Genomic DNA, 19895 nt, shown 5'->3' with positions numbered 1-19895 from the left:
GCTCCTGCAAACCTATCTGCTTAATTGAGAGATGCTTGGCACCTCCTAAAATCAGGTCATCCAAAGGCCTGACTGCCAGATCTTCACAGGAATGAAGATGGGAAGTAAGTGCCTACATACTTGGAGCATCTAGGTGTTGGTGCCGAAATTCAGCCAGCCAGTTTTGGGTTCAAGTAGCAGTTTTCTGCTTCCCAGGGTGATATTTTAAAACAGGGTAGAACCTGTCTGGCCAGGAGAGACAGCTTGCTAGGTACCAAATAACCACTGTCTGTTGGTACACTGTGTGACACCAGGATGGTGCTGTAGACCTTGGTATGAACAAGAAAGATCTAAACCTCCTGCTTTTCACAAGCGCTCTGGCTGGGGTGTTTCCAGTTTCTGAGGATCTGGCAAGATTCTGATTCAAGTTTTCAGGGATTTCCATGGTTTGCCAAAATTTGTGCTATAGCTTGGCCTGAGGGGATCTAAGGTCTGATCATATTCTCTTTGTCAAAGCCCCAGGCCCAGTTAGCAAGGTGGCATGTACTGCCCTTTTTTGTGTGATGTGAATAAGCACCACAGACACAAAGAGAAGAGTTACGTGAAGACATCTACCTGCTCCTGAAATATTTTGGCAAGCGGTGCACAGTCGGTCAGTTTAATAAACCTCACAACATCAGTCACAGTCCACTCCAATGGATTACTGTCCAGGACGAGCTTCTCTTCCTCTTCTTGCTTAATTTCCTACAAAAAACCCAAAAGCTCTCATAAAGAAAACTACCTTGTGTGGAGAATCAGCGCAGGAATGCCCTCCTCAGATGAGGAAGGCTTGTCACTGAAGGTTAATTTAGGAAGAATGTTGCTGTTAATTGGGAGTAAAAGCCTATGGGCATACTCACTTCCTTGACTTGTGTGCATTTCTCCGCCTCACTGTAGGAGCGGGGCTGTGGTCTCCGGCTCCGTCGGGCTCTCTCAGTGGGAGGAGGTCTGTCTGACTCAGTGCTGCTCCTCAAGGTGACCGCTCGCCGGGGCCTGGTGGAGGGGACCTCGGCAGAAGAGGTATCCGTCTGGTCATCCCGGAGCTCCGAGCTGGTTTCCTCGCTTCCCGTCTCATCCTCCATCGCGTCCGGCTCATCATCTTCACTCTCCTGCAGAAGGACCATCAGAGAAACAGCATCCGAGCTCGGAGATTAATACAGCAGCAAATTGAAAGGCACTGGGTCAAACTGCATGCCCATGCCCATGCCAGTCCAGGGTAACATTTATTTTAACCAAATTATCCCATTTTCATTACAGTGCTAACTGGATTAGCCCTCAATTTAGATTTGTTACAAAATGTAGAAGGAGGGAAAAAATACATGATGGACAATTCCTTTTTCTGTATCCAACAAAAGGTCAACAGCAATAACTCATCTGGCATGAAATGTTCTTCTGCAGGGCTGGCAACTCAAAGCTTGTGGCACTGCAGATGTGCACCAGAAGGGGAAACGGAAAACACTAAAAGGATGAAAGAAACTCAGGTTGTTTGAGATGAAATAAAACCACAACTAGGCTTGAATTTAAACCTTCACCTTGCTTCAAATTGTCATGGGTGTCACTGGTATTGAAAGAATGGAAATTTTGTTGCCTTTTAAAAACATCTAGATGTACAAGTGTATACTTGTGCTTGATTTTTTAGCTGGCATTTCTGTAAAACCCAAGACAGATGATTTCACCCAGATTGCCCTGTTTTCAGCCCAACACCTAACTGCTGCAAGATGAAGCACAAATTTCCATTTAAAGGATATTGTACCAGATTCTTGTTATTTCTGTCACACAGAGCTTGCAAGCACACACCAACTGATGGAAACTGTATGTTTTTGAACTTTATATATACATAAGCGGCCCAAATGGCTTCGACAGCTTTGCTCTGATCAAAGAGTGAGTGTGCATCCAAGCCATACGCTCAGTGAAAGAGCAATTTTAGATGAAGTTAGTTATGTTGGTTGAAAGGTTGAAAAAATTGGCTAATGGTTGATTTAGGCTTAAGATGAGTTTATTTCAGTTTAAATTCCTTTGAAGCAGGTATAATCTAAGGAAATGAAGCAGAACTATACCTAAATGAGGCCCAAGTCATGAAGACGCAAGCAATCAACTGCAAGCTGACTAAAATATCCCCCTCCAGCTGAAGTAGAGGGAATTTAAGTAAATCAGTTTTATTTCACGTTGCACAAAGCAGCAATCACTGGCACTCAGCGGAAGAAGGGTAATCACACATGAACTTTGTCATTACTATCATGGGAAAACCACCTGGGAATGGTCCACACAGAACTGAGTCTGCTCCAGGTTGCATTTGGTCACAAATAATTGCTGAAGCTGGGATCCCATCCCATCACCCAGCATACTGAAAGACAGGCCTCAAATACCGTATATTTCAGACACAAACCATTTTCTTGCTTTCCAAAGCTTCTCGAACATCTATTGCTTGATGTTGTGAACCAAAAAAATATTATGAATGATTAAGGAAAACATAAAAGCCCTTGAAACCATAATTGCCCGAGAGGTATTTTTATTTATTATAATATTTAGAGATCTTAGACATGGATCACAGACCTCCTTCACTCTGCCAGATGTTCCACAAAGCATCTAACAGGCTCATCTGCCTGCCTACAGGCTTATAAGGAAGAAAAGAAAACAAATATATAATATTAGACAGCACATTAGCTAGTGAGCGTTACAAAGGTGGAAGCAGTAACTCTATTTGCTAACTCTAGAATGGACAAGGGTAAAAATCCCCAAAGCGTCCCAATAAAACCAGTCTGATCTTAGACAGAGTAGCAAGGAGGGATTCGAAATGGAAATGGCAGTGCTGACATTTGCCGGCAAGTCCCTCAAAAGGAAGATGCAGACGGAGGGACAGAAAAGCACCAGGGGGCTTTTGCTGATTTATCCCAGAGCAACATGTACCTCTGCAGAGCCTGCAGCATTCAAATCGACAGCCGATGACCTCCTTTTCTTCTGCACAAAGATGGATTTCCGCCTTTTTCTGCGTCTGGCTGGCTTGACATGACTTTTCATGTTGTTATTTTCCCCAATTGGCGGCTTAATGATTTTTTTCCTCTTCCCATAATAATAGGCTGGAGAAATGAAGCAAAATACCCATTAAAAACTTCAACCACCAAGAGAAGGAAACTTTGGCTTGTTTCTTGCTACTGATTCAGTACTGCACTCTAGGTGCACTTTTACGAGGAACTTTAAAATACATTGACTTGGAAAAAATGCCTAGTGTAAATATAAGATGTCATCTTGGACTAGCGCAGAGTGTTACAGCTCCTATGTATACACATTTATTGGTGATGAGAGAGGAGTTCAGAATTTAACCCTACAATATGTACGTAGGAAAAGCTTCCAGTAAGCCAAGCAGTGATTTGGAGGGCGAGGGGCTAGCATGTTTCTGATTTGATCCAATGCCCTTCTGCACGGGTTAACTATCTTAGATAGATACACTTTCAGTTGAGAAGGTTTTCAGCAGAGAGCGGCGAGGGCCAGCAACCCTGAATTATGTACGTTTGTTCTATGCGCAAATGAACGGGTTTTTATTACCTTCGACTATTTCATGGCCCAAGCTGAAATTAAGGATGTGAAAGTCCTCTAACCTTACATGAGGGGCTTGTGTTAGGTGCCTTTTGATGTGCTCTACCGCATCCTCTGGGGTTGACAGATACTCTGCCCTTCACCGGGTAGGGTATCCCGGGGCAACGTAAATGGCACTTGGCGTCCATGTCAAAGCTCATAACTGAACTGAGCCTTTCATCGAACCAATGGAGTTTTGAGGAACAATTCATCCAGCCACATACAGCCATCAACTCTGAGATGAGACAATCTCACTTGGAGCTCCCCTAGCTGTACTCCTCCAGCTCTCCATTTGCTACCAGTGGGAGCCAGGAGTCTAGCTCAGGTGTAGACTTCTACAGAAGCCCATATTCAGTGATCTGAGTATCTCCCTGAACCCATTTCTCCTACTCTGGTGCCAAACAGAAGCTAATTGGTTTAAATCAATCATATTGGTTTCTTGCAACCTTTGTGGAAGAAGGATAGCACTCACTTCCACTTTCCTGTCCTGTTTAAGAGGCATTATCAGTAACATTGACAACAAAAAGTGTTGAACACAGGCCTAACTTCAGTCTTCCTAAATAGGTAGGAACATGTTTAAATATTAAACACCCTGAGTAGAGAGAGTCAATGCTCTGAAACTCCTTCCAGCACCTCAGCATCGTGACACTGGCCTGTGCTGGTGCGTATGCCAGAAACTCTTCACTAAGGACACCGCTCATCTCACCTAACAAAGCTGTCTCAGATGTAGCAGTTTAAATCTCAGCTGGCTGCTGCAGGTTCCTTTTATGTGCTCCTTATGTTAACTTTACATATGAAGAGAAGTCAAGACTTCCAAAATGTAATTACTTCCAAACAGATATATTAGGATGGAGGGAGACAGACAGTTTTCTGGAGATATCTTTTTCTCTGTACAGAACACTGAGGGAGCCAATGGTGGCCTGGTGAGGATTAAATAACTACCCTTAGATGAGATGAATCCTACTCAATATTAATGTATTACACAACTCCTGTTCTCCATCACAGCTCATGCGCAGTCTCCCACTGTTCTGATTCCCAGCTAGCAACAAGAAGCATTTTGGCCAATACTCACTGTACTTGGTTTTAGTATGAATGGAGCAGTTCTCTGGGCAGACTTCGGCCACCAGAACAGGACTGAACAAGTTGGGGCAGCACTCCAACTTTGCACAGACTCTTCTGCAGAAATCCGCTACCTGATCCGACGTCCGCACAATCTTAACAGTCGCCCTGTATGTCTTCCCTCTGTACCTAGAAAAGAGTACGACAAGACCCCAATGTCACCAATCAAGCGATGTCCTTCATTGCTACAGACCAAACTCTGTTAGGGCAATACCTTCCCTAATGACTTTTTGGAGAGTGTCTCTCCTGGGAAGGCAGGCAGAAGAGGTCTACTTGTTTTAGTGGCTCCATTTCAGATGGACTTGAGGGAGGAAAGACAAGGTGAAATGATCCTGGAATCAGGTGTGGACATGATTTGGGGAGGAATGCATGTGTAGACTGGATATAACTGTAGATAAGGCAAGAGACAGAACAAAATCACAGTAGGCTTGGCGAGGATATTACACATGCCCGTACTACGAACTGACCCAAAGTTTTGAGGAGAAGTTTGTAGTCTCTCCTCATAAACTGATCTGTGATGAGAAGCTTATATGCCTTGCAGAGCTTTGCGGTCACCACCCTGTATGCAGGCTGCACCGCAGACTCTCTCTATAAGCCCCCAGTACACCCATGGTGTTCTTTGCCTTCTTTCTTGAGGCAGCTCTCACATCATGTTCCAACTCACAAGAAGCCCACAGTTTCGTTCTGCCATTTGCGATTGTATCTGGGTGAAACTGGATTGTCTGCCATGCAGGGACCAGATGACTTCACCGCTATGAGAGGTGGGCAGTGCAAGACCTGAGGAACTAACCAGGAATCGCTTGAGTCGGTTAACAGGGCTGCGAGAACAGGCCCTAAAAACAGTAATTCCTACCAGGAATGCTTCGAGCAGATGTAATGAAAGGTTTGTCTTAAATTTGTTATCCATGTGCTACTAAAACACTTATTTCAGTGTTTTAGATGAAGTGTTTCTGAGCGATAAACGGCTAAGAAAGATACAGTTACATCCCTGCCGTAATACATTGTAGATGTGAACTCTGAAAAACCAATTATCCCCGTAATTTATTAAACAGCAGCACCAAGCTATTGTAAACAGTGAGATAAGGTTTTTAAAACATCTCTTGCACATCCTGAGCAATGCAACACGAGACAATCATGCGAGCACCTGGTGTTAAGGCATTATAAATGTGCTTAGAGGAGAGAAAAGTCACACACACAAAAGAAAAAGAGGGAGAGACAGTGAAAGAAAGATTACTGGATGGGAGGCAATGAAAGACAAAGATACAGTCATCAGGAAAAATGAGACAAATCATTTGCGAGTGTATTAAGACCCACAGTTCCCTAGCAGGGAATCAGCTGCTGATAGTCAGACGCGGAAGAGGAGGAGAAGGTGAAACAAAGGAGACGTGGCCAGAGAGTTAAAATACACAGCATGTGCCCAGACCCAATTCCCTTGCCCCGAAGGTTTTACTGAGTTGCGCAAAACAACTGAGAAACCACCTTTTGCGGTTCTCCCTCCCAAAAGCTCTTTCTGAAAACACTGGGGTATGGGAAAAGGGTTTGAAACTGTGGTACAGGAAGCATTACAGAGGGGTACCCAAATGAAACTTGGGTCTGAGAACAGCCCAGTCCAACCATCCTCAGGTCACAAAAGACTTGATCCAAAATATCACCTCAAAACAAAACTTGTCCAGAGCCTAACTGAGCAAGACACCATGCTCTGATACCCCATTCGGTGCCCGACCAAGGACACCAGGTCATGGTGACAATCCTGGATTCATGCACCCGAATGAATGAATGACTGACTTAATTAGCCACTCTTCATGCACCCCGACAGACCCAGACAGATGATGTAAAATGAAAAAAGTGTTCCCTCCAGATACAGAGCACTGTTATCCCAGCTTCCCTATGGAACAGTTGCACAGGCAGGCTGGCTAAAGAGGGTTTGGCAATAGAATCATAGAATGGTTCGGGTTGGAAGGGACCTTAAAGATCATCTAGTTCCAAATCCCTGCCATGGGCAGGGACACCTCCCACAATACCTAATATCAAATGAACAAATTCCACAGGCATCTAAATATATCTGCTTATAAATGGTTTATATTTCTTTTCAGTGTTGTTTGAAAAGACTGCTGCCCTTATGCGTTCTCCAGGAGCCATTAAGTTTAATGATGGCCTAGAATATTAGGCTGATAAGTCTGACTCCAGTGACAGGCTGCAGAATGTCATTGCATTACCTTCACCTGAACCCCAACAACTTTGGTTGGACTAAAGCATCACTTCCAGAAAAAGCATCAGCCTCCCCTCGAGGGTCTCCACACTGGAAGAATCCTGGCAGCAGAAGCACCTCATGAGCCTATGTCTCATTTTATGTCTGAATGTGTCTGGATTTAACTCGCATTTATTTGTCCTTGTTCTGACTTTCACCGCTAGGATGAAAAGACTGTATCTGGTTTTGTTTCCCTGCAAAAGCACTGTAATCAAATTGCCTCTTGATCTTCTTTCTTACAAGCTAAGAAAGCTGCCTGATGGGTATTATTCAAGGATGGCTGACTTCTTCTAACTGTGTGCTTCCTATTGTGTTTGGCTGCCCAGAAAGGACCCATTGTACTAATGTGCCTGGTGAAAGAAAAAGATGAAACCAGGAAAATGAACAACTGACTGATTTCACAGTCTGGTTTGAATGCAATACACATTGCATTTGTGTTAATTACACAGGTAATTAACAGAACGGATGGCAAAATGGAGATCAACATAACTGCAGCAATCAGTCTCAATAACCCAAGGTGTTAGTACTGGCCGCGGTAATATTTTTTACATGATTTCTGCTTTGGCAGCACCTCTTTCAACTATAAACCAGGTTCTCCTAATATTTTCCATATTCCTCACACACTAAAGATTTTTAACACAAACACCACCAAATGTAACCTGAGCTGTTCTAGGACAGCCATGTGGAAAGAGCTCCTTTATATATATATATATAAAAAATCAGAAAATGCCTTTCTATTAGCATCGCTCAAAAAATTAACAAGTACTGATATTCCTATTGGTGTTTTCATACTAGGAATTCTATCTTCCCGACCATTTTTAAGCAGTAAGTAAGTAACCTGCATGCACAGCACGGCAGCCCTGGAGACTTGAAAAACACCCATGTCAAGCATAACGTTTTCAGTTTTCTTAGAAATCACCATTATTTTAAAGAAGATTTTTCAGCTAAAGCCAAAGAAAAATTCCTTTCCTCTCCACCCTTCACTGCCCTCAGATCCCAAAAACTGGAGAAACTCTCATGGCTGAAACTATTTCCATGAAAAACACACTCAGGATCTTTGCTGATCCATGAGCAACAATATTAAGCCAAGAGCACTTTGCTGGAAATATCATTCTTTTGTTGAAGCTTCCTTTGGTGATAAAATAGATCACAGCTTCACGAGAACAAAATGTCTTCTATGAGCTCCAGCCACGGACCGTTGTGTGATGACGTGAAAAGCCACATGCCGAAGACACTTCAAACAGCAAAAGCATTAAGACTACCCTCATTTTCAAAGGTCTCGTCCACAGTTCTGACACCCATTGAGACTATTTTGAAGAATTCAGTGGCTAAAAGCCTAAATTTCCTTTCAAAAACTCCCTATCTGTTCTTTTGCAAAAAAAAAATATTCCAATTTGCCTTACTAGCTTAAAGTCTGCCAAACACAAGAAATCTCCCGGAAACACCAGCTACCCACAGCACACAACCAAAGTCTCTCCGCATTGGATCTACCAGAAGCAATTTAGCAGTTCAGCGGCAGAAATTGTCTAACATTCACTTCATTATGTTTGAATCAGACCCTACCTGTACGGGCGATTGCAACCGCCAATGACAGAAAACCCTGAAGTTTTCATCAAAACCCTGATACCCTCGAAGCTACTCAGTGTATCTTGAATACCAAGGATTTTGCAAATAAACTAAGTCTAGCTAAAATCAGTAAAAATATTTTAGTTACCTTCCTCTAAAGCTATTTAATAATCCAGTGATATTTTGTACTCTTGAAGACAGGATTCAGAAAGGGCCCTGGAATTGTTCTACCTCTGAGTTTGGTTAATTCTTCTCCTGGTTATGGAAAAAAAGGAGTTTAAGTCATTCCACTGCCTCCAATATTTGGCACAGAAGGCCACCTGATCACACCAATTCACCCTGGTAGCACCTCAAGAAGTATGGGGCAGAGCTGATCTGGAAGACAAACCAGATCATATGAGCTGTAGCTTTGTAGTTTGAGGAGCACTGTTAATAACTGGCTGCCACTTGGTCTTTATACCAGTGACCATGACCCTTTCGGTTCAGTTGTTCAGCCAACTTTCCACTCATCACGCACACATCCACTCCACATCTCCACCGCTTGGCTATAAGGATGCTATGGGAGACTGCACTGAAAGCCTTGCTAAAATTTATGTAAATAACTTCCCCTGCTTTCCCTCAACCACCAATCCAGTTCCTCATCACATCAGGCACAACTCGTCCTTCATAAATCCATGCTGGTTCTTCCCAGTCACCTATTTGTCCTGCATGTTCTCGGAAATGGTTTCCGAGAAGATATGCCTAATCACCTTCCCAGGAACGATAGGCTGACGGCCTGTAGTTACTTAGATTCTCCTTCTTGCCATTCTTGAGGAAGGGTGTGATGTTTGTCTTTTTCCAGACATCAGGAAACTTCCCTGATCATCATCAGCTTTCAAACACGACAGAGTGGCCTTGCAATGACATTGACCGGTTCCCTCAAGCTGAGCTGGCTGCATCCCATCTTGTTCCATGCCCTTGTGGACATCCAGTTTGCTTATAGCGTCTCTAGCTTCTTTTCCATCTACTGTGGGTGATACTTCCCTCCCTCAAATGGTAACAGGGACGTGGGAGGCCTGAGAGCAACCCTTGCTAGCAAAGGTTGAGGCAAAGAAGACTTCGAACACCTCAGCATCATCTACCACAAGTGAAAGGCAGTCTTCTAAACCATCCCAGTGAACGGACTTTCTTTGAAATGCAGCCTCATAAACAAGCCATGGTGTCTGTGATGGGGGGGGGTTAACATTCAGCTACTGGATTTGGGCAGCTCTCAAAATTGCATTTAATGAAGGAGTCCAGGAATACTCATCTTTCTTATTTTGATTAACTGGGCTTCATACAAGACCCAGGAGATAACTCTCTGCACATGCAGGTACTGTTTATGTCCAAAGTCCTGCAAAAACGGGTAAGTCCAAACAGCTTCTCTTACAGCCCTTAGAAATTAAAGCCCTTAAAAAAGCATAAAGTCCCTCAAGCATTTTATGTAAAATTGGGAAGGCAAATGTAGATGGAGGCACTGAATTTAAAGTATCTCTAAGAGTGGATGCCCACAGCCTTGGCTGGCCCTCACGGGTGTTCAGAAGATCAGGCCTGACGTTTCTAAGTCATGATCACCAATAAATCGGGTTTGACTGTTTTCACAGGGAGCCAGAAGCGCTGATGGGAAGCGACTACCATCACACATTGCAGACACATCTCTCCAGACAATCTAAATTGTTTATCTTCTTTGCGAGGCTACTGTAATTGATTCTGAGCTGGTCACTCATGACAGCAGAGTAAAGTAAATGCAGGTTGCCCTAGCACTGAGATAAGGCATTCCTGGCCGTGCACGATTGGGCATTTGGGCCAGTGTAAAAAACAGCCTTCTCCTCACCATCCTCCTCCCTCCTCTTTGCTCTACCCCACTGCAGCTGCCGCCACAAACAAACAACAACATTGTCAAGATCCAAGGAGTTGTCAGTTTACATCAGAAGGAAGGCGGTGACATGACATGTCACATTACAGCACAGACGCTCCAGCTGGCTGTAGAGCTGTCATCATTAGCAGCACGACACCACTGGGAGATGGTGTAGCTGGAAGTCGGTGTAGACAGGCATTTGCTCGTAACAGGTCTCTGTTTAAGATTCTGGAGCACAACTGACTGTCACACCTGATGTAACGTGTCATGTGCTGTTTGCGCATCCCAGGGTAACTGATTTCATGAGCATGTTTTCTTTTCCAACCACATGCAATTAAAACCCTGATACGCTTCTTGATGAAGCGGATTAACCAATGTCAGGAAGGAAAAAAGAAGGAAGTCCTACGGTAGCCAGACAGTCTTAGGGCATGTCTACCCTCTGTCAATCCACTCTTAGAAGTACTCAAACTACCCGCAGGCAAGTTGGTATGACCAGACAGCACCACTCTGTGAAGAGAGCTCCAGCCTCAAAAGCCAGATGGAATCATGGAATCATAGAATCGTCTAGGTTGGAAGGGACTTTTAAGGTCATTGAGTCCAACCATCAACCTAACTCTGACAAAACCATCATTAAACCATGTCCCTCAGCACCCCGTCTACCTGTCTTTTAAATACCTCCAGGGATGGTGATTCCACCCCTTCCCTGGGCAGCCTCTTCCAATGTTTGATAACCCTTTCTGTGAAGAAATTTTTCCTAATATCCAATGCTGTCCAGCTCCATGAGCTCTGTCTCCTCAGAGGACAATGCCACACTGATTGAGAATACATTTGTACGCTTGGAAGTCACTCCAAAACTTGCTGTCCCAGCTCTGAGCCTGTAATGACCCATTCTGTGGCTTGACAAAGTTGAAAGATGCTGCTCGACTCGCTAAAGAGCTGAGATTGCTGCCTACCCCAGGGTAGCCATCATATAGGAACACGCACACAGCTTGTGACTGGCTGACCAGCATAAAATACAAATCCTCCTTGTTGGAAAGTGCTGGTATACTTTTATCTGGCAGGCTATGTGGATACAAGATACATCCCAGATATATATCCTGGCTGCCCTGCTAAATAGATGGGAGGAGGAAACAGATACAGGAACGAATGTGCAGAAGCGTCTCGGAGGAAGGTAACGGAGATGGAAGTGCTCATTAGAGTATGATTAGCACATCAGGCAACAGTGAGGAAGGATAAGTGGTTGATGTGATACGGATGAGTGACCATCTCTAGCAGCCCATGTACTTACAACTGAGTTGGCTTTCCTGGTGTAAGCACACCTGGAGTCAGCCAGCTGCCTGGGGTCTCAGTGGATTGGGCTGCAGACAGAGCTATCAAGGACAAGACATCCCTGCACTTGACGGTCAGTTAAATGTTTTCCAGGCTGCCTTCCATAAGAAATAAGGATTGCAGCAGCCTTAAGAACTAGATACTGCTGCTTTTGCACAAGGCGGATCCCCACACTCAAATGAGAAAGCCCAACAAAGTCCTATTTGGATACTGCTAATAGGAAAACTGCCTGTAAGCTCAAGCCTTTGAGGGACAGGACATTAAGCTGGGGCATTACAGCTTGATTTCACAATTGCTAAGTACCTGTAGAAGTGCATTATACAATATTTGCCACTACAAGGTGAGGGAGCCTGGAATCAATGAAAACCAGGTCATGGATGATAACTTGCTTTTAATGAAAATCTGCATGCGCAAGGATGACTTTTAGATTTCCATCCACAAAATTTCCATTGACAAACACAAAAACATGACTTTCCACATGGGTGAAAGAAGCAAATTAAAAATAGGATTTTCTAGTAGCTATTCATTTCTAATTGCAATCCTCCTTTAGAAAAGCAGTTTCTGAGTATGCAGAATAAAAGGTTCTCAATTCTGTCCCTCAACCAGAGCACACATCAGCTTTCTGCAATATCTGCATGGCCAAAGATCAAATACAATAGCAATCAATAGTGCCATGTTTAACAGACAATCGTTTCAAATAACCAAGAGAAATTTGCTTTTATTTGAAAAGGAGTAACAGAGTTCAGTATAAAGGGTGAGATTCACTGCATTTAACTTCAGTACTCAAAAAGTCAAGGTGACCAAGTTAATCAATGGAGAGACCTGTCTTCAAAGAACTATTGACATCCGTCTTGAAGTGGGAAGAATTGCTCTTTGGAGGGACTCTGGAGAGACCTTAGGTGAGACTCCCCTCCATCAGAGAGACAATGGCTGTTGAAACACATCCTAAGTGCAGTGCCCATTACATAAAGAAGACATAAACAGGTAAATTTTCAAGTTGGAAGGGGAAATTGAGTATCTTCTAGATACACCGTTTTTGTAAGTGTTGTTTAGATGACAATGGAAGCATATATTTTAGAAAGGCCTCAAATCTTGATCTTAATTCCATATTCCCTACTTAAAATGTGTTCCTGCTATTTTGTTTGCACTTTTTCTTTGTGCCATCCGTTCATTCTCGACAGGTTTTTCTGCATTAGAGTGACAGGCTCTATATTAAAAGCAGTAATACTCCTACATTTAGAAAGTCAGGAATTGAGTTAATTCAATAATAGCCAAGCTTATAGGAACAGCTTATCATAAAACTCAGGACTTCACTGAATAAACATGGCATTTTTCATCAAAATCTGGATGGCTGCTTGGAGAAAGACAATAGAAATGAACTGTTCAGGTGAATATTTCATTTCTTAAGTTGCTATGGAATGAGTTAAATAATTCAATGAAGCAAAACGACAATTAGAAAAGTAAAACTCTCACAGTAGAAGAAATCTTTTGTTCTCTTTTTTTTTTTTTCCTTCCCCCAGCCAGTTCCATTTTTGAAGCCTCACAAATAAAAGAGCACACCCTGAAGACTTACTTTGCTTTAAGCGTTTCCTCTTGGAAATTCCACTGAGGGTCTTCCACTAGCTGCAGTTCTCGTAAAACACTCCCTGGCTTGTAGGCTGCATTGATCACCATGCTGAGAACCTATTGAGAGACAAAACCGACAACACTGATGGGTTTAAAAGTAGTCCTTGACCACACTGAATATAAGCCCAGGTGCTGTATAGGCAGGAGCAGCTTACAGGTGTCAAGTTAGGTTCAAGGCCACACCGAGTTAAGTGCCAGATGCAACGAGAAGGGCTCCCAGATTAGATCAATGTGCCAAACATATTGGAGATGACACATCGATCTGATACGGTGACTGAATTAAAGGCTGCTAGCTAACCCCAAAGATCTCCTGTTAATCAGTATTTTTCTTTGAGACAGACCCTCTCACTCAAAGCTGATTCTATTCATAGTGGCTTAATTTAATAAAAAATTAAAATACTTCTGATGGTTCAACGAGGTACAGTTGTGTGTACTTTTACACACTAAAGGGGAAATCCACATACTTGAGGTCAGCAATATGCTTAAGCATCTGAGTGCTGCGTGCCTTGACTGTATTAACAGAATATTAACGAAGTCTACACAAAAAGAGTTTGCAGGAGGTGTGCCTGAAACCCAGTGTGTGTCCACTCTGTTCAAAACACATCTGCCAGTCCATTTAATCCAATGCCTCTGAGAATAAAAATGATTCCTACTATTGGCTCAGGGAATCCAAGCTTTAATAGTCTGCACTTGGCCTAAGGAGCTAAATATAAGAAAAACACATCTCTTAACAGCACCAGACCATGTGTTTGAACACTCTGCATTGTACGTACATGAATGACCCCACAGTGAGTCTGGATTGGTTTTGATATAATTTAGCTCTTTACCTAATGCCTGTTCTTAATTCTTCGGGGGACTGCAAATGATTTCAGTACGAGGAGCTTTAAGTTTCCCCAGCACCCATGAACATGCTTCACCAGAAATTAAAAACTGACTAGGTCATATTGCAAAGAGCAATGTGTTTATGTTTTGGGTTGGTTTTTTTTTTTCCTGTTTTTTTTTTTAATCCAGCAACCTGAGGATTTTCTAGTCCTTTGAAAACCTCATAGGATGAATGAAGCCCTTCAGGCAAGGGCTTTACTTAATGCTGCATAGTACCATGTAAAGTTGCAGTGATTTGAGTTGTCTGTCTCGGTTATTTACTAGAAGCAAAACCTGATTTATCATTGGGCCTTTGGAAACGTTACTCGAGCTGCTTTTCAAAAAAGTGCGATTAGAGACATCTAAAGCAACTCCTAATATTAGCACTAACGTCCGGTTTAGCTGTGATCGTCTGTGCATCTCAAAGCACTCTATGAGGAAGGGGAGGAGCACATTCCCTATCTCACACAAGGGAAAACTACAACACAGGTTTACCCACAGCTCTCTCATACCATCACACAACCCTCCACTCTAGGTACTAAGCCATACTGAATTCACAAGAGAACAAAAGAAACCTTCTGAGGGAGCCCATCCAGTTGCTCGTCCGCATCTTTTCTTGCCTGCTTCTCACCATACAGTCTGATGGGCCACTGGTCTCTGGCACAGACACTCAATGCAGGCAAACCAAAGGTGGGTTTTCAAAAAACATCAAGTGCTTGGATAGCTCCCATGGTCATTCACAGCTCAGATGTTCTCCCCTCTTGTTGAGCACATCCAGGGAGTCATTTCATGTCTACACAGGAGCTGGTTGGGAAAGTTCTCCTTCAGCACACTTCTACACTCACCCTGCTTGCTGCTGGGAAAGCTGGGAGCAGAAAGCAAGCGTCTCTTGCTGAGCAATTCCCACAAACAGTGCTGTCCTGCTCCTTTATCAGGGTGATGGTGTTTGTATGGGTTGTCAGAACAGTTAGGAAACAAGCAAGAAAAGAAAACCCAACCCCACAAATAACAGTTTGGCCATGCTTGGGTGTTATCCCAGACTCCTAATCAACTCCAGCCCTGCAAAGACACTCACAGTACCAGGACTTTTCTCAAAGCTGGCTTGTCATCAGCAGGACTCTGTAAACATCTAAACTCAGTTTAAAAAAAAGAGCGTTTTGTAAGAGTAATCATTTCCCTTTAAGGGAGTAATTTTTTTTTTTTAAAAAAAAAAAAAAAGCTTTGGATTTTACTCTTCTTGTATCTCAAAAAAGTCACTAAGTTTGGCATTATACCCTACAGCAGGAGACCATCACCATGTTACCAGTGTTACCTTCTAACAACATTATCACTTCATATTACACACCATTAAACACTAGGGAGAAAAAAGAACACTTTGTTTCCTGTGGAAGAATTAGCTGTGATTAAAGCAAAAACAGCGAAGAAACCTGGACCAGTTTCCAACTTGCCAGTTTCCAACTTTCTCTGGAGATGGAAAGTTACTGCACCCGTATCAGACTGGTCAAATTTTGCTCTGATTGACTAAACTCCCTTTGGCTGGACTGTGACCCGTCTGAGATTTTGGTAGTTTATTTTCAGCCCTCTCCAGCAGGAATGGTTTGGGTGCAGCCAGCTATGCCTCAGGATCATAGAATTGTCTAGGTTGGAAGGGACCTTTCAGATCATCAAGCCCAATCATCAACCCAACACTGCTAAAACCACCACTAAACCACGTTCCTCAGCACCACGTCTACCTGTCTTTTAAATACCTCCAGGGATGGCGATTCCACCCCTTCCCTGGGCAGCCTCTTCCAATGTTTGATAACCTTTTCTGTGAAGAAATTTTTCCTAATATCCAATCTAAACCTCCCCTGGAGAGAGGAGCAGAGGGATTTACGCATCTACGAGGTTTGATTTTGATACTGCTGAACTTTGGATTTTCAGAGTCAAGTCGGCTGGAGCCACATCAGTGAGCATGAGCACACAGCACCACCACAAGCTTCCACCCAACCTTATAAGCACCTGACATCTTAGCTATAAAGTCTTCCATGTCACAGATTTTCAAGTGCGCAAGGGCCCTTTTCTGAGCATATCTAGATGTTCCTGATGCCACTGGGCAGTCCAGCACCTTTCTTCCCCTCATAGCTTTTTTGGTATTCACACATTTCCCATCTCTCCACCCCTCTTCATTAATGGTCCCAACCCTGGATGAAGCCTTCTCAGGAGGTATCAGTGATGAGGTAAAGTTCAAAACACTGTTACCTCTTCTGCTGTTCAAGATTAGAATCCTTGTGAGGAGAAACTAAATTTCCCTCCTCCACCTGAGATGTGAGCCCACACCTCCTACCTAACAGGAGAGACCCTAACTCCCAGGCTAGCCTCAGGCAGGACAATAAAAAGTTATTTTCTTTTCTTTGGAATAACGATGTGTCTGTGGGACAGAGAGAGAAGGGAAAAGAGAGTTCTTTGGGATTCTTTCATTAGATGATCAAGCATCTAAAAGTGCACTTTCGTCACAGTCAAGATTGTAGCACTGAAGTGTTGACATGCTTATGAGTTTGTGACATTTCAAAAACACAGATGTCCAGACCCTAAGTTGGAGTAACTACACTGATGAGCTTAAGTCCACAGAGCAGTCTTGAGGAGGATGTTAGTGAACCCTCTTGCAGAAATGCATTTATATCTTTCCAGACTACAGAGGTTTCTGCCATTCCAACACCGTACCCAATCACTAATGATAATGCTATCAGCCCGGCTCAATCATACACGTAAGGCTCAGTAGAAGCTACTTAATTTTCTGAGCACCATGATTTAATTATGCAAATTTCTCCTAAGAACTCATGCTGTGCTCCAAAAAAATCCAAGTTGCAGAGTGCAATAGCCTTCCTTCATAAATGCTGCCTCATTTCTCCTGTTTGCATCAGTTGGACAGTCACATTAAGTCCATTTTCTTTTTAAAGAGAGAAAAAGAGCACTGAGGCTAATTAATCTTTACAGCATATTTCCCTAAGATATGGTGGGTCATAGATCACCTGAAGTCTTAAAAAGACACCTCATTTTGGTTTACAATGTTGCCGTGGTAAGTTGTTGGCACAGATGGAAGAGCTATTCAGAAGTACGTTTTTAGATATTCTGACCCAAGAACTGAATCTAAAGCTGACAACGTGTTTATTTTAATTTAACTTAAAGTTAGCATTCATTGCATATCTTAGCTACTATACAGTCACTATTTTTCAGCCCAGATGCAGTTGCTGGATAGCAATAGTTGATACTGCATTTGGCTCCAAGTTTCGACTTCTTTTCCAAACAAGTATCTCAGGAATGAGAAAAGCTTCGCAGCTGATGTTAAACAACAGGCATTACCACCTCACTGGCCTCTTGGAGTGAAATAAATCACAACAAACCACTGGTCTCAGCCGAGGCTTGTGCTGGCACCAGGAATAACGAACCGCTAGGCTTTAAAAATCAGTTTGGCAACAGGCACCACAAGAGTTACCCGTCAGTCACCTGAGGCTTTGCACGGACGCAGGGATACACGCACACAAACATGCACAAAATTGAAATTTGGTCATACTACCAAATAAGTTGCACTCGCTCTCAAGAGTTTGCTGGGAGATCTCATCTCGTTCAAGGGCTGCCATTCTAGAAGGCATCTAAGCAGCTTCCCCCCTGCAGAGCTCACAACCTCTGAATCCAACACCAGGACAAAGCCACTGGGCAGAAATCAGGGGGATGCAGCAAGAACGCAGAACTCGGCAGAAATGCCTGTTCTGCTGGAAAAGAGGCGCTGCACAAAAGCAAACCTACCCATGCTGCTCCTCTCTCGATACCTCAGGTGAGAAGAGCCCAGACCACTCAAATGGAAGGAGATGCTCCTACTCCACACTATAAGGGTATCTCCTAACATTGTTTGATCCAGAGCCAAGCAGTACTGACCCACAGCTGTCTCAATATTCGCATCCAGGCTGGTAGCACCAGGTTGTTTGGAGCTGCATCCCGGATGATGCTTCACTGCATCAGTGATGGAGGTACAGAAGGACAAGGCCTTGGTGAAAAAGAGGGCTGGGGAGCATCAATAGCCTGGTCTAGGTGTCTGGAGATGTCCCTGCCCATGGCAGAGGGGTTGGAACTACATCTAGATCTTTAAGGTCCCTTCCAACCCGAACCATTCTATGCTTCTACGATCATGTACTACAGTTGTGCTGCATTTCTTGATACGACCCTCACGGTTGAGCGTGGAGGAAAGCAGAGGATGGGGAGCCACTCCCTCAGCACCCAGCCAGGAGCAAGGTCTCCCATCACCTGGTGCTAGCAGGGAGAGGACATCTGCTCTCTTGCTTTAGGTAATCCAGGCTGAGGAATGGGGCAGGACTTGGTTGTTCAGCTGTTTTTAGTCTGGGGTTTCCATCAAGTGCCAAACACAGCAGCATCTCCATCATGGACATGCCCACTGTGAACTGGCTGGCAACCAGCGCAGATTTTTAACTAGGGAGCATCTAAAGGCAGTGAGTTATGGCTGGAGACCGGGGTGATTTAAAAAGCTCTCGCCAGACTGCTACTGACTCCACTTTTCCTTCGTAGCTGTTGCTTTGAGTTGTCTTTCCCACCCTCCCCTGTGTGTTGCCGATGTAAAGCCCATGTATAATTTATCTATTCCAGACAAGTTATGCTGATGCATAATTTACAACGGCCTGCAATTTTCCTATATAGTGAGAGAGAGATAATTACAATGCATTTGCATTCTCGGGGCCACATCATCAGTGAGTGTAAAGCGAGACAAAGGCCTCAAGCTCAGCACCAAGACTGCGTTCGGAGGGATGGGGACTCTTGTAAGCTCTGCAGCTCTGCAAAGCCTTGTGGTCGTGGTCTTGGGCTAGAGGAGATATGTCCTGCACTGTTCTCACCACTCAGCTCTACAGTCCTTTTGGGTGCTCTGGCAGCTGCTACCGATCTTCAACTCGATGCAGGGATGTCTTCTTTGCCACTGCTCGCCTCCTCTGCGTGCTGGGTACCCCTATCCTGCCCCTGCCCATGGTTCTCTGAGCTGTTGAACACCTTTCTCGTCTCAGCAGCAGCTGATAGAAAACAGGTGTATCTCCCCTACAGCAACACCCTGAATGTCTTCTCTTCACTCTTTACCAGAATTTGGACCTGGTCCCCGTGGACAGAATGAGCTTGAATTTATCTACAACTTAACACTGACCAATGCCCGGCCGTTGCCATTGTCCTGCTCCTTGGCATGTCATTCATGTCTCCAAAAGCAAGATGCCCATGTCTCATTGACACTATTAGCTTGTTCAGCAAGTAATTCTGTAAGGAGGCACAGCAAGAGAAAACAGCCTTTCTGTAGGAGACTCGGGTTGCTTTCCACAGTTGATAATTGGTCCCATTCTTGAGGAATTTGGAGAAGCCAGTGTTAGTCTGTGCAGCAAAGCCCTAAGATACTAGGGGAGGACCTGGCAGAAGCTTTGCACTGCTTATGTTTTCAAAATCCAAATTCCAGCAGGAAAAGAGGAACAAACATTAGCATAAGTATTGACTGTGTATGCCTCATGTTTCCCCCATGTTGCTTTTCATTGCCTGTTTTTCAAGTAGCAGCAGATTGCTAATGCTCCCCACCAGCAAACCGCTATGGACTTGCTTTCAAACTTGGCAGCTGTCAACTTTTGCTCTGCAACCACTTTATCCTGCTTTCTGCTG

The 19895-nt window shown here is 43.8% G+C and overlaps 1 protein-coding gene across 4 annotated transcripts in view; it reads right to left on the bottom strand.

Moving 5' to 3' along the window:
- Window positions 1-19895, bottom strand: part of SFMBT2 (Scm like with four mbt domains 2) — a 127496-nt gene that overhangs the window by 9031 nt on the left and 98570 nt on the right. For all 4 annotated transcript variants that reach the window (XM_063323668.1, XM_063323666.1, XM_063323670.1 and 1 more), the window contains 5 exons: window positions 13303-13412; window positions 4664-4839; window positions 2926-3095; window positions 879-1127; window positions 595-723 (listed from right to left, as the gene is read on the bottom strand). In XM_063323668.1, coding sequence (XP_063179738.1) covers window positions 595-723; window positions 879-1127; window positions 2926-3095; window positions 4664-4839; window positions 13303-13412 — 834 coding nt within the window. The remainder of the gene's footprint in view (window positions 1-594; window positions 724-878; window positions 1128-2925; window positions 3096-4663; window positions 4840-13302; window positions 13413-19895) is intronic.

Source organism: Chroicocephalus ridibundus, chromosome 1 (genome assembly GCF_963924245.1).
Source record: "Chroicocephalus ridibundus chromosome 1, bChrRid1.1, whole genome shotgun sequence".
In the NCBI taxonomy this organism is placed as follows: Eukaryota; Metazoa; Chordata; class Aves; order Charadriiformes; family Laridae; genus Chroicocephalus; species Chroicocephalus ridibundus.
This window is presented reverse-complemented; position numbering and strand designations above follow the sequence as displayed.